This window comes from Oncorhynchus gorbuscha, unplaced genomic scaffold (assembly GCF_021184085.1).
Source record: "Oncorhynchus gorbuscha isolate QuinsamMale2020 ecotype Even-year unplaced genomic scaffold, OgorEven_v1.0 Un_scaffold_2898, whole genome shotgun sequence".
Lineage (NCBI taxonomy): Eukaryota > Metazoa > Chordata > Actinopteri > Salmoniformes > Salmonidae > Oncorhynchus > Oncorhynchus gorbuscha.
Genome location: NW_025747288.1, coordinates 10,001 through 33,737, shown reverse-complemented (window position 1 = coordinate 33,737; position 23,737 = coordinate 10,001). Strand labels below are relative to the sequence as shown.

General features: G+C 48.2%; 1 protein-coding gene across 1 annotated transcript in view; it reads left to right on the top strand.

Moving 5' to 3' along the window:
- The window catches only part of LOC124027033 (mucin-5AC-like), a 57,051-nt gene that overhangs the window by 25,679 nt on the left and 7,635 nt on the right, over nucleotides 1-23,737 (top strand). The window contains exons 6-12 of the mRNA XM_046339591.1: nucleotides 1,137-1,298; nucleotides 3,189-3,297; nucleotides 5,029-5,165; nucleotides 7,927-7,977; nucleotides 8,596-8,733; nucleotides 9,418-9,566; nucleotides 12,262-12,340. Of these exons, the coding sequence (XP_046195547.1) occupies nucleotides 1,137-1,298; nucleotides 3,189-3,297; nucleotides 5,029-5,165; nucleotides 7,927-7,977; nucleotides 8,596-8,733; nucleotides 9,418-9,566; nucleotides 12,262-12,340 (825 nt within the window). The remainder of the gene's footprint in view (nucleotides 1-1,136; nucleotides 1,299-3,188; nucleotides 3,298-5,028; nucleotides 5,166-7,926; nucleotides 7,978-8,595; nucleotides 8,734-9,417; nucleotides 9,567-12,261; nucleotides 12,341-23,737) is intronic.

Sequence of the window (23,737 nt, the reverse complement as noted above, 5' to 3'; positions counted from 1 at the left end):
TCCCTAGTGTTAGTCCTGTCTCTCTAAACGTCCCTGTCCCTTGTGTTAGTCCTGTCTCTCTAAACACCCCTGTCCCTAGTGTTATCCCTGTCTCTCTAAACACCCCTGTCCCTAGTGTTAGTCCTGTCTCTCTAAACACCCCTGTCCCTAGTGTTAGTCCTCTAAACGCCCCCGTCCCTAGTGTTAGTCCTCTAAACTCCCCCCATCCCTAGTGTTAGTCCTGTCTCTCTAAACACCCCTGTCCCTAGTGTTAGTCCTGTCTCTCTAAACACCCCTGTCCCTTGTGTTATCCCTGTCTCTCTAAACACCCCTGTCCCTAGTGTTAGTCCTCTAAACACCCCTGTCCCTAGTGTTAGCCCTCTAAACGCCCCTGTCCCTAGTGTTAGTCCTCTAAACACCCCTGTCCCTAGTGTTAGTCCTGTCTCTCTAAACACCCCGTCCCTAGTGTTAGTCCTGTCTCTAAACACCCCTGTCCCTAGTGTTATCCCTGTCTCTCTAAACCCCCTGTCCCTAGTGTTAGTCCTGTCTCTCTAAACGCCCCCGTCCCTAGTGTTATCCCTGTCTCTCTAAACGCCCCTGTCCCTAGTGTTAGTCCTGTCTCTCTAAACGCCCCTGTCCCTAGTGTTAGTCCTGTCTCTCTAAACGCCCCTGTCCCTAGTGTTAGTCCTGTCTCTCTAAACGCCCCTGTCCCTAGTGTTAGTCCTGTCTCTCTAAACGCCCCCATCCCTAGTGTTAGTCCTCTAAACGCCCCTGTCCCTAGTGTTATCCCTGTCTCTCTAAACGCCCCCCATCCCTAGTGTTAGTCCTCTAAACGCCCCTGTCCCTAGTGTTAGTCCTGTCTCTCTGAACGCCCCTGTCCCTTGTGTTAGCCCTGTCTCTCTAAACACCCCTGTCCCTAGTGTTAGTCCTCTGAACACCCCTGTCCCTAGTGTTAGCCCTGTCTCTCTAAACGCCCCCTGTCCCTAGTGTTATCCCTGTCTCTCTAAACGCCCCCCGTCCCTAGTGTTAGTCCTGTCTCTCTGAACGCCCCTGTCCCTAGTGTTAGTCCTCTAAACGCCCCTGTCCCTAGTGTTAGCCCTGTCTCTCTAAACGCCCCCCGTCCCTAGTGTTATCCCTGTCTCTCTCTCTCTCTGTAGTCTGTAGAGGACCTGTTTGACTACGGGTCGTTAGGTCAGGTGGGTTCTGAGGCGGCGATGCAGGCAGCTGACCTCTTGATGGGAGACTTCAGGATGATTTCCTGTCAGGACATCAAATGGAGCCTCAACGCCATGAAGGGGCACTACGCAATCACACGCAAGGTACGCTCGGCGTCTGTCTCTCTGTGTGTTTCAGGACTCACTCGGCGTCTCTCTGTGTGTTTCAGGCCTCACTCGCTGTCTCTCTGTGTGTTTCAGGCCTCACTCGCTGTCTCTCTGTGTGTTTCAGGCCTCACTCAGCATCTCTCTGTGTGTTTCAGGACTCACTCGCTGTCTCTCTGTGTGTTTCAGGCCTCACTCGCTGTCTCTCTCTGTGTGTTTCAGGCCTCACACAGCGTCTCTCTCTCTCTGTGTGTTTCAGGCCTCACACAGCGTCTCTCTCTCTCTGTGTGTTTCAGGCCTCACACAGCGTCTCTCTCTCTCTGTGTGTTTCAGGCCTCACACAGCGTCTCTCTGTGTGTTTCAGGACTCACTCGCTGTCTCTCTGTGTGTTTCAGGCCTCACTCGCTGTCTCTCTCTCTCTGTGTGTTTCAGGCCTCACTCGCTGTCTCTCTCTCTCTGTGTGTTTCAGGCCTCACTCGCTGTCTCTCTCTGTGTGTTTCAGGCCTCACTCGCTGTCTCTCTGTGTGTTTCAGGCCTCACTCAGCGTCTCTCTGTGTGTTTCAGGACTCACTCGCTGTCTCTGTGTGTTTCAGGCCTCACTCGCTGTCTCTCTGTGTGTTTCAGGCCTCACTCGGTGTCTCTCCGTGTGTTTCAGGCCTCACTCGGCGTCTCTCTGTGTGTTTCAGGCCTCACTCGCTGTCTCTCTGTGTGTTTCAGGCCTCACTCGGCGTCTCTCTCTCTCTGTGTGTTTCAGGCCTCACTCGCTGTCTCTCTGTGTGTTTCAGGCCTCACTCGGCGTCTCTCTCTCTGTGTGTTTCAGGCCTCACTCGCTGTCTCTCTGTGTGTTTCAGGCCTCACTCGGTGTCTCTCTCTGTGTGTTTCAGGCCTCACTCGGCGTCTCTCTGTGTGTTTCAGGCCTCACTCGGTGTCTCTCTCTGTGTGTTTCAGGCCTCACTCGGCGTCTCTCTGTGTGTTTCAGGCCTCACTCGCTGTCTCTCTCTCTCTGTGTGTTTCAGGCCTCACTCAGCGTCTCTCTGTGTGTTTCAGGCCTCACTCGCTGTCTCTCTGTGTGTTTCAGGCCTCACTCGGCGTCTCTCTGTGTGTTTCAGGCCTCACTCGGCGTCTCTCTGTGTGTTTCAGGCCTCACTCGGCGTCTCTCTGTGTGTTTCAGGCCTCACTCGCTGTCTCTCTCTCTCTGTGTGTTTCAGGCCTCACTCAGCGTCTCTCTGTGTGTTTCAGGCCTCACTCGCTGTCTCTCTGTGTGTTTCAGGCCTCACACAGCGTCTCTCTGTGTGTTTCAGGCCTCACTCGGTGTCTCTCTGTGTGTTTCAGGCCTCACACAGCGTCTCTCTGTGTGTTTCAGGCCTCACTCGCTGTCTCTCTGTGTGTTTCAGGCCTCACTCGCTGTCTCTCTGTGTGTTTCAGGCCTCACACAGCGTCTCTCTGTGTGTTTCAGGCCTCACTCGGTGTCTCTCTGTGTGTTTCAGGCCTCACACGGTGTCTCTCTGTGTGTTTCAGGCCTCACTCGGTGTCTCTCTGTGTGTTTCAGGCCTCACTCGGCGTCTCTCTGTGTGCTTCAGGCCTCACTCAGCGTCTCTCTGTGTGTTTCAGGCCTCACTCTGTGTCTCTCTGTGTGTTTCAGGCCTCACTCTGTGTCTCTCTGTGTGTTTCAGGCCTCACTCGGTGTCTCTCTGTGTGTTTCAGGCCTCACTCGGTGTCTCTCTGTGTGTTTCAGGCCTCACTCGGTGTCTCTCTGTGTGTTTCAGGCCTCACTCGGTGTCTCTCTGTGTGTTTCAGGCCTCACACGGTGTCTCTCTGTGTGTTTCAGGCCTCACTCGGTGTCTCTCTGTGTGTTTCAGGCCTCACTCGGTGTCTCTCTGTGTGTTTCAGGCCTTATGTGAAGCGGTGAAGCAGTTTCAAGACTCTGAGTCGTTAGAGAAGAGACGACCCAGGAGACAGACTGCAGAACGCTGCTATATAGACTTCAAGTATCAGCATGGTGAATTACACACTACACCCTACACACTACACCCTACACCCTACACCCTACACACTGCTGCTATATAGACTTAAAGTATCAGCATGGTGAATTACACCCTACACCCTACACACTACACCCTACACACTACACCCTACACACTACACACACTACACCCTACACACTGCATATTACACTACACCCTACACACTACACCCTACACACTACACCCTACACACTACACACACTACACCCTACACACTGCATATTACACTACACCCTACACACTACACACTACACCCTACACCCTACACACTACACACTACACCCTACACACTGCACCCTACACACTACACCCTACACACTGCATACTACACTACACCCTACACACTACACCCTACACACTACACACTACACACTACACCCTACACACTGCACACTACACATAAACCCTTAACCCTGTATCTCTCTCTATCAGGTCCAGTTGACCCCTAACCCTGTATCTCTCTCTATCAGGTCCAGTTGACCCTGTATCTCTCTCTATCAGGTCCAGTTGACCCTGTATCTCTCTCTATCAGGTCCAGTTGACCTCTAACCCTGTATCTCTCTCTATCAGGTCCAGTTGACCCCTAACCCTGTATCTCTCTCTATCAGGTCCAGTTGACCCCTAACCCTGTATCTCTCTCTATCAGGTCCAGTTGACCCCTAACCCTGTATCTCTCTCTATCAGGTCCAGTTGACCTCTAACCCTGTATCTCTCTATCAGGTCCAGTTGACCCCTAACCCTGTATCTCTCTATCAGGTCCAGTTGACCCTGTATCTCTCTCTATCAGGTCCAGTTGACCCTGTATCTCTCTCTATCAGGTCCAGTTGACCCTGTATCTCTCTCTATCAGGTCCAGTTGACCCCTAACCCTGTATCTCTCTCTATCAGGTCCAGTTGACCCCTAACCCTGTATCTCTCTCTATCAGGTCCAGTTGACCCTGTATCTTTCTCTATCAGGTCCAGTTGACCCTGTATCTCTCTCTATCAGGTCCAGTTGACCCCTAACCCTGTATCTCTCTCTATCAGGTCCAGTTGACCCCTAACCCTGTATCTCTCTCTATCAGGTCCAGTTGACCCCTAACCCTGTATCTCTCTCTATCAGGTCCAGTTAACCCCTAACCCTGTATCTCTCTCTATCAGGTCCAGTTAACCCCTAACCCTGTATCTCTCTCTTTCAGGTCCAGTTGACCCCTAACCCTGTATCTCTCTCTATCAGGTCCAGTTGACCCCGAACCCTGTATCTCTCTCTATCAGGTCCAGTTGACCCCGAACCCTGTATCTCTCTCTATCAGGTCCAGTTGACCCCTAACCCTGTATCTTTCTCTATCAGGTCCAGTTGACCCCTAACCCTGTATCTCTCTCTATCAGGTCCAGTTGACCCCTAACCCTGTATCTCTCTCTATCAGGTCCAGTTGACCCCGAACCCTGTATCTCTCTCTATCAGGTCCAGTTGACCCCGAACCCTGTATCTCTCTCTATCAGGTCCAGTTGACCCCTAACCCTGTATCTTTCTCTATCAGGTCCAGTTGACCCCTAACCCTGTATCTCTCTCTATCAGGTCCAGTTGACCCTGTATCTCTCTCTATCAGGTCCAGTTGACCCCTAACCCTGTATCTCTCTCTATCAGGTCCAGTTGACCCCTAACCCTGTATCTCTCTCTATCAGGTCCAGTTGACCCCTAACCCTGTATCTCTCTCCTTCCGTCAGGTTCGGTGAAGTTGGAGAGGAGGATGTACTTCCTGGAGAAGAACCGTCGCGGCTGCAGGACGTACGGAGCGGCTCTGGACCCCTCGCTACAGAGGGAGATCACCTTCTATCAGCAGAAAGCCAAGGAGCATGCTGAGGTACACACACACACACACACACACACACACACACACACACACACACACACACACACACACACACACACACACACACTGAACACACACACACACACACACTCTCACTGAACACACACACACACACACTCTCACTGAACACACACACTCTCACTGAACACACACACACACACACACAAACACTCTCACTGAACACACACACACACACACACACACACACACACACACACACACACACACACACACACACACACTGAACACACACACACACACACTCTCACTGAACACACACACAAACACATACACACACACACACACACACACTAAGTAAACACACAAACACACACTCTCTCACTGAACACACACACTCTCACTGAACACACACACAAACACATACACACACACACACACACACACTAAGTAAACACACAAACACACACTCTCTCACTGAACACACACACTCTCACTGAACACACACACACACACACACACACACACACACACACACACACACACACACACACACACACACACACACTGAACACACACACACACACACACACACACACACACACACACACACACACACACACACACACACACACACACACACACACACACTCTCACTGAACACACACATACTCACTGAACATACACACACACTCACTGAACACACACACACTCTCACTGAACACACACACACACTCACTGAACACACACACACACACACACACACTCTCACTGAACACACACACTCTCACTGAACACACACACACTCACTGAACACACACACACACTCTCTCTGGACACACACACACACTCTCTGGACACACACACACACTCACTGAACACACACACACACACTCTCTCACTGAACACACACACACACACTCTCTCACTGAACACACACACTCTCACTGAACACACACACTCTCACTGAACACACACACACACACACACACACTCTCTCACTGAACACACACACTCTCACTGAACACACACACTCTCACTGAACACACACACACACACACACACACACACACACACACACACACACACACACACACACACACTGAACACACACACACACACACACACACTGAACACACACACTGAACACACACACACACACACACACACACACACACACACACACACACACACACACACACACACACACACACACACACACTCTCACTGAACACACACACTCTCACTGAACACACACACACACACACACACTCTCTCACTGAACACACACACTCTCACTGAACACACACACTCTCACTGAACACACACACACACACACACACACACACACACACACACACACACACACACACACACACACACACACACACACACACACACACACACACACACACACACACACACACTCTCACTACACACACACACTCTCACTGAACACACACACTCTCACTGAACACACACATACTCACTGAACATACACACACACTCACTGAACACACACACACTCTCACTGAACACACACACACACTCACTGAACACACACACACACACACACACTCTCACTGAACACACACACTCTCACTGAACACACACACTCTCACTGAACACACACACTCTCACTGAACACACACACTCTCACTGAACACACACACACACTCTCTCTGGACACACACACACACTCTCTGGACACACACACACACTCACTGAACACACACACACTCTCACTGAACACACACACTCTCACTGGACACACACACACACTCACTGAACACACACACACACTCACTGAACACACACACACTCTCACTGGACACACACACTCTCACTGGACACACACACTCACTGAACACACACACACACACACACACTCTCACTGAACACACACACTCTCTCTGAACACACACACTCTCTCTGAACACACACACTCTCTCTGAACACACACACTCTCTCTGAACACACACACTCTCTCTGAACACACACACACTCTCTCTAAACACACACACACTCTCACTGAACACACACTCTCACTGAACACACACACTCTCTCTGAACACACTCTCTCACTGAACACACACACACTCTCACTGAACACACACACACTCTCACTGAACACACACACACTCTCACTGGACACACACACACTCTCACTGAACACACACACTCTCACTGAACACACACACTCTCTCTGGACACACACACACTCTCACTGAACACACACACTCTCACTGAACACACACACACACTCACTGAACACACACTCTCTCTCACTGAACACACACACACTCTCACTGAACACACACCCACTCTCACTGAACACACACACACTCACTGAACACACACACACTCTCACTGAACACACACACACTCTCACTGAACACACACACACTCTCACTGAACACACACACACTCACTGAACACACACACTCTCTCACTGAACACACACACACTCTCACTGAACACACACACACTCTCACTGAACACACACACACTCTCACTGAACACACACACACTCTCACTGAACACACACACACTCTCACTGAACACACACACACTCTCACTGGACACACACACACTCTCACTGAACACACACACACTCTCACTGGACACACACACACTCTCACTGAACACACACACTCTCACTGAACACACACACTCTCTCTCACTGAACACACACACTCTCACTGGACACACACACACTCTCACTGGACACACACACTCTCTCTCTCTCAGGGTCTGTTATTTAACTGATGATCATGATGTTCTCTCTGTGCAGCATGAAGACTTCCTGCTGGCTCTGCAGGTTAATGAGGAGGAGTATGAGAAGGTACATCTACCCAAACACCACTTCCTCTCTCTGTCTCTCTCACTTCCTCTCTCTCTACCTCTCACTTCCTCTCTCTCTACCTCTCACTTCCTCTCTCTCTACCTCTCACTTCCTCTCTCTCTACCTCTCACTTCCTCTCTCTCTACCTCTCACTTCCTCTCTCTGTCTCTCTCACTTCCTCTCTCTCTGTCTCTCTCACTTACTCTCTCTCTACCTCTCACTTCCTCTCTCTCTACCTCTCACTTCCTCTCTCTCTACCTCTCACTTCCTCTCTCTCTACCTCTCACTTCCTCTCTCTCTACCTCTCACTTCCACTCTCTCTACCTCTCACTTCCTCTCTCTCTACCTCTCACTTCCTCTCTCTCTACCTCTCACTTCCTCTCTCTCTGTCTCTCTCACTTACTCTCTCTCTACCTCTCACTTCCTCTCTCTCTACCTCTCACTTCCTCTCTCTCTACCTCTCACTTCCACTCTCTCTACCTCTCACTTCCACTCTCTCTCTCTCTCTCTCTCTCTCTGTCTCTCTTTCTCTCTCTGTAGGACTGACAGCTGAGTGTGGGTGTTGTGTTGTGTAGTGAACATCTCTCTCTCTCTCTCTCTCTCTCTCTCTCTCTGTAGGACGGACAGCTGATAGAGTGTGGGTGTTGCTGTGGGGACTTTGCCTTCGAGAAGATGACCCAGTGTTCAGATGGACATCTCTTCTGTAAAGAATGTCTGGTTAAATATGCCGAGGAGGCCGTGTTCGGGTCGGGACAGGTATGTGGGGGTGGGTACGCTGTGTGGTTTAGGTGTTAACAGGGTGTCTCTGTGTTCCAGTCCTCTCTCAGCTGTGTGGTTTAGGTGTTAACAGGGTGTCTCTGTGTTCCAGTCCTCTCTCAGCTGTGTGGTTTAGGTGTTAACAGGGTGTCTCTGTGTTCCAGTCCTCTCTCAGCTGTGTGGTTTAGGTGTTAACAGGGTGTCTCTGTGTTCCAGTCCTCTCTCAGCTGTGTGGTTTAGGTGTTAACAGGGTGTCTCTGTGTTCCAGTCCTCTCTCAGCTGTGTGGTTTAGGTGTTAACAGGGTGTCTCTGTGTTCCAGTCCTCTCTCAGCTGTGTGGTTTAGGTGTTAACAGGGTGTCTCTGTGTTCCAGTCCTCTCTCAGCTGTGTGGTTTAGGTGTTAACAGGGTGTCTCTGTGTTCCAGTCCTCTCTCAGCTGTGTGGTTTAGGTGTTAACAGGGTGTCTCTGTGTTCCAGTCCTCTCTCAGCTGTGTGGTTTAGGTGTTAACAGGGTGTCTCTGTGTTCCAGTCCTCTCTCAGCTGTGTGGTTTAGGTGTTAACAGGGTGTCTCTGTGTTCCAGTCCTCTCTCAGCTGTGTGGTTTAGGTGTTAACAGGGTGTCTCTGTGTTCCAGTCCTTTCTCAGCTGTATGGTTTAGGTGTTAACATGGTGTCTCTGTGTTCCAGTCCTCTCTCAGCTGTATGGAAGCAGGCTGTCCCTGTTCCTTCCCGGTGTGCGAGTTGGAAAAGGTTTTACCGGACACGGTGTTGTGTAAATACTACGAGAGACAAGCTGAAGAGGCCGTGGCCGCCACCTGCGCCGACGAACTAGTACGGTACGACGATACAAATACTAGACGTGAACCTTCTTGTGATTGTCTAAAGGTCGGCCATGTTGTTCAGGGAGTTGGGTAACCGTGGTGATACAAATACTAGAATGGACATGAACCTCCTTGTGATGTCGATAGACGGGACTATAAACCAGCCTTTAAACAAGATGGATGTTTAGACAATAGAATGTTCTAGAGACATGTCGATAGACGGGACTATAAACCAGCCTTTAAACAAGATGTTTAGACAATAGAATGTTCTAGAGACATGTCGATAGACGGGACTATAAACCAGCCTTTAGACAAGATGTTTAGACAATAGAATGTTCTAGAGACATGTCGATAGACGGGACTATAAACCAGCCTTTAAACAAGATGGATGTTTAGACAATAGAATGTTCTAGAGACATGTCGATAGACGGGACTATAAACCAGCCTTTAGACAAGATGTTTAGACAATAGAATGTTCTAGAGACATGTCGATAGACGGGACTATAAACCAGCCTTTAGACAAGATGGATGTTTAGACAATAGAATGTTCTAGAGACATGTCGATAGACGGACTATAAACCAGCCTTTAAACAAGATGGATGTTTAGACAATAGAATGTTCTAGAGACATGTCGATAGACGGGACTATAAACCAGCCTTTAGACAAGATGGATGTTTAGACAATAGAATGTTCTAGAGACATGTCGATAGACGGGACTATAAACCAGCCTTTAGACAAGATGGATGTTTAGACAATAGAATGTTCTAGAGACATGTCGATAGACGGGACTATAAACCAGCCTTTAGACAAGATGGATGTTTAGACAATAGAATGTTCTAGAGACATGTCGATAGACGGGACTATAAACCAGCCTTTAGACAAGATGGATGTTTAGACAATAGAATGTTCTAGAGACATGTCGATAGACGGGACTATAAACCAGCCTTTAAACAAGATGTTTAGACAATAGAATGTTCTAGAGACATGTCGATAGACGGGACTATAAACCAGCCTTTAAACAAGATGGATGTTTAGACAATAGAATGTTCTAGAGACATGTCGATAGACGGGACTATAAACCAGCCTTTAGACAAGATGTTTAGACAATAGAATGTTCTAGAGACATGTCGATAGACGGGACTATAAACCAGCCTTTAGACAAGATGTCAGACAATAGAATGTTCTAGAGACATGTTGATAGACGGGACTATAAACCAGCCTTTAAACAAGATGGATGTTTAGACAATAGAATGTTCTAGAGACATGTCGATAGACGGGACTATAAACCAGCCTTTAGACAAGATGTTTAGACAATAGAATGTTCTAGAGACATGTCGATAGACGGGACTATAAACCAGCCTTTAGACAAGATGTTTAGACAATAGAATGTTCTAGAGACATGTCGATAGACGGGACTATAAACCAGCCTTTAAACAAGATGGATGTTTAGACAATAGAATGTTCTAGAGACATGTCGATAGACGGGACTATAAACCAGCCTTTAGACAAGATGTTTAGACAATAGAATGTTCTAGAGACATGTCGATAGACGGGACTATAAACCAGCCTTTAGACAAGATGGATGTTTAGACAATAGAATGTTCTAGAGACATGTCGATAGACGGACTATAAACCAGCCTTTAAACAAGATGGATGTTTAGACAATAGAATGTTCTAGAGACATGTCGATAGACGGGACTATAAACCAGCCTTTAGACAAGATGGATGTTTAGACAATAGAATGTTCTAGAGACATGTCGATAGACGGGACTATAAACCAGCCTTTAGACAAGATGTTTAGACAATAGAATGTTCTAGAGACATGTCGATAGACGGGACTATAAACCAGCCTTTAGACAAGATGGATGTTTAGACAATAGAATGTTCTAGAGACATGTCGATAGACGGGACTATAAACCAGCCTTTAGACAAGATGGATGTTTAGACAATAGAATGTTCTAGAGACATGTCGATAGACGGGACTATAAACCAGCCTTTAGACAAGATGGATGTTTAGACAATAGAATGTTCTAGAGACATGTCGATAGACGGGACTATAAACCAGCCTTTAAACAAGATGTTTAGACAATAGAATGTTCTAGAGACATGTCGATAGACGGGACTATAAACCAGCCTTTAAACAAGATGGATGTTTAGACAATAGAATGTTCTAGAGACATGTCGATAGACGGGACTATAAACCAGCCTTTAGACAAGATGTTTAGACAATAGAATGTTCTAGAGACATGTCGATAGACGGGACTATAAACCAGCCTTTAGACAAGATGTCAGACAATAGAATGTTCTAGAGACATGTTGATAGACGGGACTATAAACCAGCCTTTAGACAAGATGGATGTTTAGACAATAGAATGTTCTAGAGACATGTCGATAGACGGGACTATAAACCAGCCTTTAAACAAGATGTCAGACAATAGAATGTTCTAGAGACATGTCGATAGACGGCACCTGCATCGGTCGTTTCCTGTCTGTCTGTCTGATGGTTTCTAGAATGTTCTGACCCTCATCGGTCGTTTCCTGTCTGTCTGATGGTTTCTAGAATGTTCTGACCCTCATCGGTCGTTTCCTGTCTGTCTGTCTGATGGTTTCTAGAATGTTCTGACCTGCATCGGTCGTTTCCTGTCTGTCTGTCTGATGGTTTCTAGAATGTTCTGACCCTCATCGGTCGTTTCCTGTCTTTTATCTCCAGTTGTCCGTCCTGTAACTTCCCAGCGTTGTTGGATAAAGGAGTGTCGCTGTTCAGCTGTCCCAACCCTCGCTGTCGGAAGGTGAGTTGAAACGCGTGTCGGATACGATCCCTCAGTCGAGGTATAAATCACGTGATCACAAACTACCTTCTTAACAACACTATCAACAAGGCAGGTCCTACAGGCCCTAGTTTCTACCTTATTAACAACACTATCAACAAGGCAGGTCCTACAGGCCCTAGTTTCTACCTTCTTAACAACACTATCAACAAGGCAGGTCCTACAGGCCCTAGTTTCTACCTTCTTAACAACACTATCAACAAGGCAGGTCCTACAGGCCCTAGTTTCTACCTTCTTAACAACACTATCAACAAGGCAGGTCCTACAGGCCCTAGTTTCTACCTTCTTAACAACACTATCAACAAGGCAGGTCCTACAGGCCCTAGTTTCTACCTTCTTAACAACACTATCAACAAGGCAGGTCCTACAGGCCCTAGTTTCTACCTTCTTAACAACACTATCAACAAGGCAGGTCCTACAGGCCCTAGTTTCTACCTTCTTATCAACAAGGCAGGTCCTACAGGCCCTAGTTTCTACCTTATTAACAACACTATCAACAAGGCAGGTCCTACAGGCCCTAGTTTCTACCTTATTAACAACACTATCAACAAGGCAGGTCCTACAGGCCCTAGTTTCTACCTTCTTATCAACAAGGCAGGTCCTACAGGCCCTAGTTTCTACCTTATTAACAACACTATCCACAAGGCAGGTCCTACAGGCCCTAGTTTCTACCTTCTTAACAACACTATCAACAAGACAGGTCCTATAGGCCCTAGTTTCTACCTTCTTAACAACACTATCAACAAGGCAGGTCCTACAGGCCCTAGTTTCTACCTTCTTAACAACACTATCAACAAGGCAGATCCTACAGGCCCTAGTTTCTACCTTCTTAACAACACTATCAACAAGGCTGGTCCTAGTTTCTACCTTCTTAACAGCACTATCAACAAGGCAGGTCCTAGTTTCTACCTTCTTAACAGCACTATCAACAAGGCTGGTCCTAGTTTCTACCTTCTTAACAGCACTATCAACAAGGCAGGTCCTACAGGCCCTAGTAGAAGAGTAGCTGCTGCCTTGGCAGGAACTAATAGGGATCCATAATAAACCCCAGGAAGAGTAGCTGCTGCCTTGACAGGAACTAATGGGGATCCATAATAAACCCCAGGAAGAGTAGCTGCTGCCTTGGCAGGAACTAATGGGGATCCATAATAAACCCCAGGAAGAGTAGCTACTGCCTTGGCAGTAACTAATGGGGATCCATAATAGTTCACTTGGGATTCATAGACTTTGGCCAGGATAGAGAGTTCACTAGGGGTTCATAGACTTTGGCCAGGATAGAGAGTTCACTAGGGGTTCATAGACTTTGGCCAGGATAGAGAGTTCACTAGGGGTTCATAGACTTTGGCCAGGACAGAGAGTTCACTAGGGGTTCATAGACTTTGGCCAGGACAGAGAGTTCACTAGGGGTTCATAGACTTTGGCCAGGATAGAGAGTTCACTAGGGGTTCATAGACTTCGACCAGGACAGAGAGTTCACTAGGGGTTCATAGACTTCGACCAGGATAGAGTTTAGAGAGAGGACGATAGTTATTAGCATCTGAGGGATCTCCACCCTTTAGCAGTGGGAGGACATCAGCTGATTTCCAAAATGCTGGGTATGGAGATGTAATAATACCAGCTGCTGTCTGTAATAATACCAGCTGCTGTCTGTAATAATACCAGCTGCTGTCTGTAATAATACCAGCTGCTGTCTGGAATAATACCAGCTGCTGTCTGTAATAATACCAGCTGCTGTCTGGAATAATACCAGCTGCTGTCTGGAATAATACCAGCTGCTGTCTGGAATAATACCAGCTGCTGTCTGTAATAATACCAGCTGCTGTCTGTAATAATACCAGCTGCTGTCTGTAATAATACCAGCTGCTGTCTGTAATAATACCAGCTGCTGTCTGTAATAATACCAGCTGCTGTCTGTAATAATACCAGCTGCTGTCTGTAATAATACCAGCTGCTGTCTGTAATAATACCAGCTGCTGTCTGTAATAATACCAGCTGCTGTCTGGAATAATACCAGCTGCTGTCTGGAATAATACCAGCTGCTGTCTGGAATAATACCAGCTGCTGTCTGGAATAATACCAGCTGCTGTCTGTAATAATACCAGCTGCTGTCTGGAATAATACCAGCTGCTGTCTGGAATAATACCAGCTGCTGTCTGGAATAATACCAGCTGCTGTCTGGAATAATACCAGCTGCTGTCTGGAATAATACCAGCTGCTGTCTGGAATAATACCAGCTGCTGTCTGGAATAATACCAGCTGCTGTCTGGAATAATACCAGCTGCTGTCTGGAATAATACCAGCTGCTGTCTGGAATAATACCAGCTGCTGTCTGGAATAATACCAGCTGCTGTCTGGAATAATACCAGCTGCTGTCTGGAATAATACCAGCTGCTGTCTGGAATAATACCAGCTGCTGTCTGGAATAATACCAGCTGCTGTCTGGAATAATACCAGCTGCTGTCTGGAATAATACCAGCTGCTGTCTGGAATAATACCAGCTGCTGTCTGGAATAATACCAGCTGCTGTCTGGAATAATACCAGCTGCTGTCTGGAATAATACCAGCTGCTGTCTGGAATAATACCAGCTGCTGTCTTGGGTCAAACGTTTCGGGTAGCCTTCCACAAGCTTCCCACAATAAGTTGGGTGAATGTTGGCCCATTCCTCCTGACAGAGCTGGTGAGTCAGGTTTGTAGGCCTCCTTGCTCGAACACACTTTTTCAGTTCTGCCAACACATTTTCTATAGGACTGAGGTCAGAGCTTTGTGATGGCCACTCCAATACCTTGACTTTGTTGTCCTTAAGCCATTTTGCCACAACTTTGGAAGTATGCATGGGGTCATTGTCCATTTGGAAGACCCATGACTGATCTAGTCTTCCACCCTCCATCTCTCTCTGTCCTGTAGTTCTCTCCTCTCTGTCTTGTAGTTCTCTCCTCTGTCCTGTAGTTCTCTCTGTCCTGTAGTTCTCTCCTCTCTGTCCTGTAGTTCTCTCCTCTGTCCTGTAGTTCTCTCCTCTCTGTCCTGTAGTTCTCTCCTCTCTGTCCTGTAGTTCTCTCCTCTCTGTCCTGTAGTTCTCTCCTCTCTGTCCCGTAGTTCTCTCCTCTCTGTCCTGTAGTTCTCTCCTCTCTGTCCTGTAGTTCTCTCCTCTGTCCTGTAGTTCTCTCCTCTGTCCTGTAGTTCTCTCCTCTCTGTCCTGTAGTTCTCTCCTCTCTGTCCTGTAGTTCTCTCTGTCCTGTAGTTCTCTCCTCTCTGTCCTGTAGTTCTCTTCTCTCTGTCCTGTAGTTCTCTCCTCTGTCCTGTAGTTCTCTCCTCTCTGTCCTGTAGTTCTCTCCTCTGTCCTGTAGTTCTCTCCTCTCTGTCCTGTAGTTCTCTCCTCTCTGTCCTGTAGTTCTCTCCTCTGTCCTGTAGTTCTCTCCTCTCTGTCCTGTAGTTCTCTCTGTCCTGTAGTTCTCTCTGTCCTGTAGTTCTCTCCTCTCTGTCCTGTAGTTCTCTCCTCTCTGTCCTGTAGTTCTCTCCTCTCTGTCCTGTAGTTCTCTCCTCTCTGTCCTGTAGTTCTCTCCTCTCTGTCCTGTAGTTCTCTCCTCTCTGTCCTGTAGTTCTCTCCTCTGTCCTGTAGTTCTCTCCTCTCTGTCCTGTAGTTCTCTCCTCTCTGTCCTGTAGTTCTCTCCTCTCTGTCCTGTAGTTCTCTCCTCTCTGTCCTGTAGTTCTCTCCTCTCTGTCCTGTAGTTCTCTCCTCTCTGTCCTGTAGTTCTCTCCTCTCTGTCCTGTAGTTCTCTCCTCTCTGTCCTGTAGTTCTCTCCTCTCTGTCCTGTAGTTCTCTCCTCTCTGTCCTGTAGTTCTCTCCTCTGTCCTGTAGTTCTCTCCTCTCTGTCCTGTAGTTCTCTCCTCTGTCCTGTAGTTCTCTCTGTCCTGTAGTTCTCTCTGTCCTGTAGTTCTCTCTGTCCTGTAGTTCTCTCTGTCCTGTAGTTCTCTCTGTCCTGTAGTTCTCTCCTCTCTGTCCTGTAGTTCTCTCCTCTCTGTCCTGTAGTTCTCTCCTCTCTGTCCTGTAGTTCTCTCCTCTCTGTCCTGTAGTTCTCTCCTCTCTGTCCTGTAGTTCTCTCCTCTGTCCTGTAGTTCTCTCCTCTCTGTCCTGTAGTTCTCTCCTCTCTGTCCTGTAGTTCTCTCCTCTCTGTCCTGTAGTTCTCTCCTCTCTGACCTGTAGTTCTCTCCTCTCTGTCCTGTAGTTCTCTCCTCTCTGTCCTGTAGTTCTCTCCTCTCTGTCCTGTAGTTCTCTCCTCTCTGTCCTGTAGTTCTCTCTGTCCTGTAGTCCTCTCTGTCCTGTAGTCCTCTCTGTCCTGTAGTTCTCTCCTCTCTGTCCTGTAGTCCTCTCTGTCCTGTAGTCCTCTCTGTCCTGTAGTTCTCTCCTCTCTGTCCTGTAGTTCTCTCCTCTCTGTCCTGTAGTTCTCTCCTCTCTGTCCTGTAGTTCTCTCCTCTCTGTCCTGTAGTTCTCTCCTCTGTCCTGTAGTCCTCTCCTCTCTGTCCTGTAGTTCTCTCCTCTGTCCTGTAGTTCTCTCCTCTCTGTCCTGTAGTTCTCTCCTCTCTGACCTGTAGTTCTCTCCTCTCTGTCCTGTAGTTCTCTCCTCTCTGTCCTGTAGTTCTCTCCTCTCTGTCCTGTAGTTCTCTCCTCTGTCCTGTAGTTCTCTCCTCTGTCCTGTAGTTCTCTCCTCTGTCCTGTAGTTCTCTCCTCTGTCCTGTAGTTCTCTCCTCTCTGTCCTGTAGTTCTCTCCTCTCTGTCCTGTAGTTCTCTCCTCTCTGTCCTGTAGTTCTCTCCTCTGTCCTGTAGTTCTCTCTGTCCTGTAGTTCTCTCTGTCCTGTAGTTCTCTCCTCTGTCCTGTAGTTCTCTCCTCTGTCCTGTAGTTCTCTCTGTCCTGTAGTTCTCTCCTCTGTCCTGTAGTTCTCTCTGTCCTGTAGTTCTCTTCTCTCTGTCCTGTAGTTCTCTCCTCTCTGTCCTGTAGTTCTCTCCTCTCTGTCCTGTAGTTCTCTCCTCTGTCCTGTAGTTCTCTCCTCTCTGTCCTGTAGTTCTCTCCTCTCTGTCCTGTAGTTCTCTCCTCTGTCCTGTAGTTCTCTCCTCTCTGTCCTGTAGTTCTCTCCTCTCTGTCCTGTAGTTCTCTCCTCTCTGTCCTGTAGTTCTCTCCTCTCTGTCCTGTAGTTCTCTCTGTCCTGTAGTTCTCTCCTCTCTGTCCTGTAGTTCTCTCCTCTGTCCTGTAGTTCTCTCCTCTGTCCTGTAGTTCTCTCCTCTGTCCTGTAGTTCTCTCCTCTGTCCTGTAGTTCTCTCCTCTGTCCTGTAGTTCTCTCCTCTGTCCTGTAGTTCTCTCCTCTCTGTCCTGTAGTTCTCTCCTCTCTGTCCTGTAGTTCTCTCCTCTCTGTCCTGTAGTTCTCTCCTCTGTCCTGTAGTTCTCTCCTCTCTGTCCTGTAGTTCTCTCCTCTCTGTCCTGTAGTCCTCTCTGTCCTGTAGTTCTCTCCTCTCTGTCCTGTAGTTCTCTCCTCTGTCCTGTAGTTCTCTCCTCTCTGTCCTGTAGTTCTCTCCTCTCTGTCCTGTAGTTCTCTCCTCTCTGTCCTGTAGTCCTCTCTGTCCTGTAGTTCTCTCCTCTCTGTCCTGTAGTTCTCTCCTCTCTGTCCTGTAGTTCTCTCCTCTGTCCTGTAGTTCTCTCCTCTCTGTCCTGTAGTTCTCTCCTCTCTGTCCTGTAGTTCTCTCCTCTCTGTCCTGTAGTTCTCTCCTCTGTCCTGTAGTTCTCTCCTCTGTCCTGTAGTTCTCTCCTCTCTGTCCTGTAGTTCTCTCCTCTCTGTCCTGTAGTTCTCTCCTCTCTGTCCTGTAGTTCTCTCCTCTCTGTCCTGTAGTTCTCTCCTCTCTGACCTGTAGTCCTCTCTGTCCTGTAGTTCTCTCCTCTCTGTCCTGTAGTTCTCTCCTCTCTGTCCTGTAGTTCTCTCCTCTCTGTCCTGTAGTTCTCTCCTCTCTGTCCTGTAGTTCTCTCCTCTCTGTCCTGTAGTTCTCTCCTCTCTGTCCTGTAGTTCTCTCTGTCCTGTAGTTCTCTCCTCTCTGTCCTGTAGTTCTCTCCTCTCTGTCCTGTAGTTCTCTCCTCTGTCCTGTAGTTCTCTCTGTCCTGTAGTTCTCTCCTCTGTCCTGTAGTTCTCTCCTCTGTCCTGTAGTTCTCTCCTCTGTCCTGTAGTTCTCTTCTCTCTGTCCTGTAGTTCTCTCCTCTCTGTCCTGTAGTTCTCTCCTCTCTGTCCTGTAGTTATCTCCTCTCTGTCCTGTAGTTCTCTCCTCTCTGTCCTGTAGTTGTCTTCTCTCTGTCCTGTAGTTCTCTCCTCTCTGTCCTGTAGTTCTCTCCTCTCTGTCCTGTAGTTCTCTCTGTCCTGTAGTTCTCTCCTCTCTGTCCTGTAGTTCTCTCCTCTCTGTCCCGTAGTTCTCTCCTCTCTGTCCCGTAGTTCTCTCCTCTCTGTCCTGTAGTTCTCTCCTCTCTGTCCTGTAGTTCTCTCCTCTCTGTCCTGTAGTTCTCTCCTCTGTCCTGTAGTTCTCTCTGTCCTGTAGTTCTCTCTGTCCTGTAGTTCTCTCCGCTCTGTCCTGTAGTTCTCTCTGTCCTGTAGTTCTCTTCTCTGTCCTGTAGTTCTCTCCTCTGTCCTGTAGTTCTCTCTGTCCTGTAGTCCTCTCTGTCCTGTAGTCCTCTCTGTCCTGTAGTTCTCTCCTCTCTGTCCTGTAGTTCTCTCTGTCCTGTAGTCCTCTCTGTCCTGTAGTCCTCTCTGTCCTGTAGTTCTCTCCTCTCTGTCCTGTAGTTCTCTCCTCTCTGTCCTGTAGTTCTCTCCTCTGTCCTGTAGTTCTCTCCTCTCTGTCCTGTAGTTCTGTTCTCTCTGTCCTGTAGTTCTCTCCTCTCTGTCCTGTAGTTCTCTCTGTCCTGTAGTTCTCTCCTCTCTGTCCTGTAGTTCTCTCTGTCCTGTAGTTCTCTCTGTCCTGTAGTTCTCTCTGTCCTGTAGTTCTCTCCTCTCTGTCCTGTAGTTCTCTCCTCTCTGTCCTGTAGTTCTCTCCTCTCTGTCCTGTAGTTCTCTTCTCTCTGTCCTGTAGTTCTCTCCTCTGTCCTGTAGTTCTCTCCTCTGTCCTGTAGTTCTCCTCTCTGTCCTGTAGTTCTCTCCTCTGTCCTGTAGTTCTCTCCTCTCTGTCCTGTAGTTCTCTCCTCTGTCCTGTAGTTCTCTCCTCTGTCCTGTAGATGGAGACAGAGCTCCATGACTGATCTAGTCTTCCTCTCTCCATCTCCTACTCCTCCTCCTCAGTGTGTGACACTGCATTCCTGGGGCTAAGTACACACACTCTCTCTCTCACACACACACACAGAGTGATGTGAGGAAGAGCTCAATACTACTCTCATGCCCCGCCCTTCTTATCCTGCCCTTCCATTGGCTCAAACCAGTTTTCCATCCATGTCAAATGTGTTTCAGATCATGTTTGACCCAGATTCTCTTCCCTTGTTTCTGTCTGACCGACTGACACACACACACACACACACACACACACACACACACACACACACACACACACTGTTTTCCACATGTGGTTATGAGATTTGTAGGGCGACAGTTAGCCTAGTGGTTAGAGCGTTGGACTAGTAACCGAAAGGTTGCAAAAACGAATCCCCGAGCTGACAAGGTACAAATCTGTCGTTCTGCCCCTGAACAGGCAGTTAACCCACTGTTCCCAGGCCGTCATTGAATATAAGAATATGTTCTTAACTGACTTGCCTGGTTAAATAAAGGTAAAATAATAGTTTGGTGTGTGTGTGTGTTAGTAGCTGAAGCTGTGAACATGACTGTGTGTGTGTGTGTGTGTGTGTGTGTGTGTGTGTGTGTGTGTGTGTGTGTGTGTGTGTGTGTGTGTGTGTGTGTGTGTGTGTGTGTGTGTGTGTGTGTGTAGCTGTGAACATGACTGTGTGTGTGAGGAGTCACACACCTCAGCAGTATATCTGTGTTGGGGGAGCTCCTCTTAACCCCAGACCATGTGCCCTGACCTCATTCCAGAGAGACAACTCCCTCCTCCCCTCTGTCACACCCACAGCAGCTCCCCTCCAATCAGATTGTGTGTAAAAGTCTTCTGTTTCCTTATAAGGGCTGTCTGTTCCTGCAGAGAGGAAGGGAAGGGACATCTGAGTCAGAGGATGAGAGAGACAACTCCCTCCTCCCCTCTGTCACACCCACAGCAGCTCCCCTCCAATCAGAGGATGAGAGAGACAACTCCCTCCTCCCCTCTGTCACACCCACAGCAGCTCCCCTCCAATCAGAAACAACTATACACATATAGAGGAAGGGAGTGGACATCTGAGTCAGAGGATGAGAGAGACAACTCCCTCCTCCCCTCTGTCACACCCACAGCAGCTCCCCTCCAATCAGAGGATGAGAGAGACAACTCCCTCCCCTCTGTCACACCCACAGCAGCTCCCCTCCAATCAGAGGATGAGAGAGACAACTCCCTCCTCCCCTCTGTCACACCCACAGCAGCTCCCCTCCAATCAGAGGATGAGAGAGACAACTCCCTCCTCCCCTCTGTCACACCCACAGCAGCTCCTCCAATCAGAGGATGAGAGAGACAACTCCCTCCTCCCCTCTGTCACACCCACAGCAGCTCCCCTCCAATCAGAGGATGAGAGAGACAACTCCCTCCTCCCCTCTGTCACACCCACAGCAGCTCCCCTCCAATCAGAGGATGAGAGAGACAACTCCCTCCTCCCCTCTGTCACACCCACAGCAGCTCCCCTCCAATCAGAGGATGAGAGAGACAACTCCCTCCTCCCCTCTGTCACACCCACAGCAGCTCCCCTCCAATCAGAGGATGAGAGAGACAACTCCCTCCTCCCCTCTGTCACACCCACAGCAGCTCCCCTCCAATCAGAAACAACTATACACATATAGAGGAAGGGAGTGGACATCTGAGTCAGAGGATGAGAGAGACAACTCCCTCCTCCCCTCTGTCACACCCACAGCAGCTCCCCTCCAATCAGAGGATGAGAGAGACAACTCCCTCCTCCCCTCTGTCACACCCACAGCAGCTCCCCTCCAATCAGAGGATGAGAGAGACAACTCCCTCCTCCCCTCTGTCACACCCACAGCAGCTCCCCTCCAATCAGAGGATGAGAGAGACAACTCCCTCCTCCCCTCTGTCACACCCACAGCAGCTCCCCTCCAATCAGAGGATGAGAGAGACAACTCCCTCCTCCCCTCTGTCACACCCACAGCAGCTCCCCTCCAATCAGAGGATGAGAGAGACGGCTTGAATGAATTAGACTGGAAACGACTGCAGGGATGCATAGTCTGACACACTGACTACACACTGACTACACACTGACTACACACTGACTACACACTGACTACACACACTGACTACACACTGACTACACACTGACTACACACACTGACTACACACAGACTACACACTGACTACACACTGACTACACACTGACTACACACACTGACTACACACACTGACTACACACACTGACTACACACTGACTACACACTGACTACACACTGACTACACACACTGACTACACACACTGACTACACACACTGACTACACACACTGACTACACACTGACTACACACACTGACTACACACACTGACTACACACACTGACTACACACACTGACTACACACACTGACTACACACACTGACTACACACACTGACTACACACACTGACTACACACACTGACTACACACACTGAATATACACACACTGAATATACACACACTGACTACACACTGACTATACACACTGACTACACACACTGACTACACACTGACTACACACACTGACTACACACACTGACTACACACTGACTACACACACTGAATATACACACACTGACTACACACTACTACACACACTGAATATACACACACTGACTATACACACTGACTATACACACTGACTATACACACTGACTATACACACTGACTATACACACTGACTATACACACTGACTATACACACTGACTATACACACTGATATACACACACTGACTATACACACACTGACTATACACACACTGACTATACACACTGACTACCCACTGACTATACACACTGACTATACACACTGACTACACACACTGAATATACACACACTGATATACACACACTGACTACACACACTGAATATACACACAATGACTACACACTGACTATACACACTGAATATACACACTGACTACACACACTGACTACACACACTGACTACACACACTGACTACACACACTGACTACACACACTGACTACACACACTGACTACACACACTGAATATACACACTGACTACACACACTGAATATACACACACTGAATACACACTGACTACACACACTGACTACACACACTGAATATACACACACTGAATATACACACACTGAATATACACACTGAATATACACACACTGACTACACACACACTCATGCCCATCCTACTATGGTCATCATAGACACAGCCTCTATAGCTAACTGGCTAATGCTAACCCACTGCTCTACTAAGGCCATCATAGAGACAGCCTCTATAGCTAACTGGCTAATGCTAACCCACTGCTCTACTATGGCCATCATAGAGACAGCCTCTATAGCTAACTGGCTAATGCTAACCCACTGCTCTACTAAGGCCATCATAGAGACAGCCTCTATAGCTAACTGGCTAATGCTAACCCACTGCTCTACTATGGCCATCATAGAGACAGCCTCTATAGCTAACTGGCTAATGCTAACCCACTGCTCTACTTAGGCTATTTGTATTTTTACATTTTCAATTAACCTTTATTTAACCAGGCAAGTCAATTAAGAACAATTTCTTATTTTCAATGACGGCCTGGGAACAGTGGGCTAACTGCCTGTTCAGGGGCAGAACAACAGATTTTGTACCTTGTCAGCTCGGGGATTTTTGAACTTGCAACCTTCCGCTCTAACCACTAGGCTACCCTGCCGCCCCAGACATAACACAACACTACATAAAGAGGCAAGGGTGCTGTGGGATTATTTAATATACTCTTTGAAGAGGTAGGGTTTCAGACGTTTTGGTAAGATAGACAGGGACTCTGTTGTCCTAGCATCAGGGGGACTATGGACAGGGACTCTGCTGTAGGGGTGGGAGGACAGAGAAGAGCAGATCCCCATGCTGCTTTGTAGTGAAGCACCATGGTGTTGTAGTGGATGTGAACTTCGACTGGAAGCCTGTGGCATTGTGGCATTGTGGGTAAATTGCAGGGGTTTGATGACAAAGCGAGGACTTGGACTGGAAGCCTGTGGCATTGTGGGTAAATGGCAGGGGTTTGATGACAAAGCGAGGACTTGGACT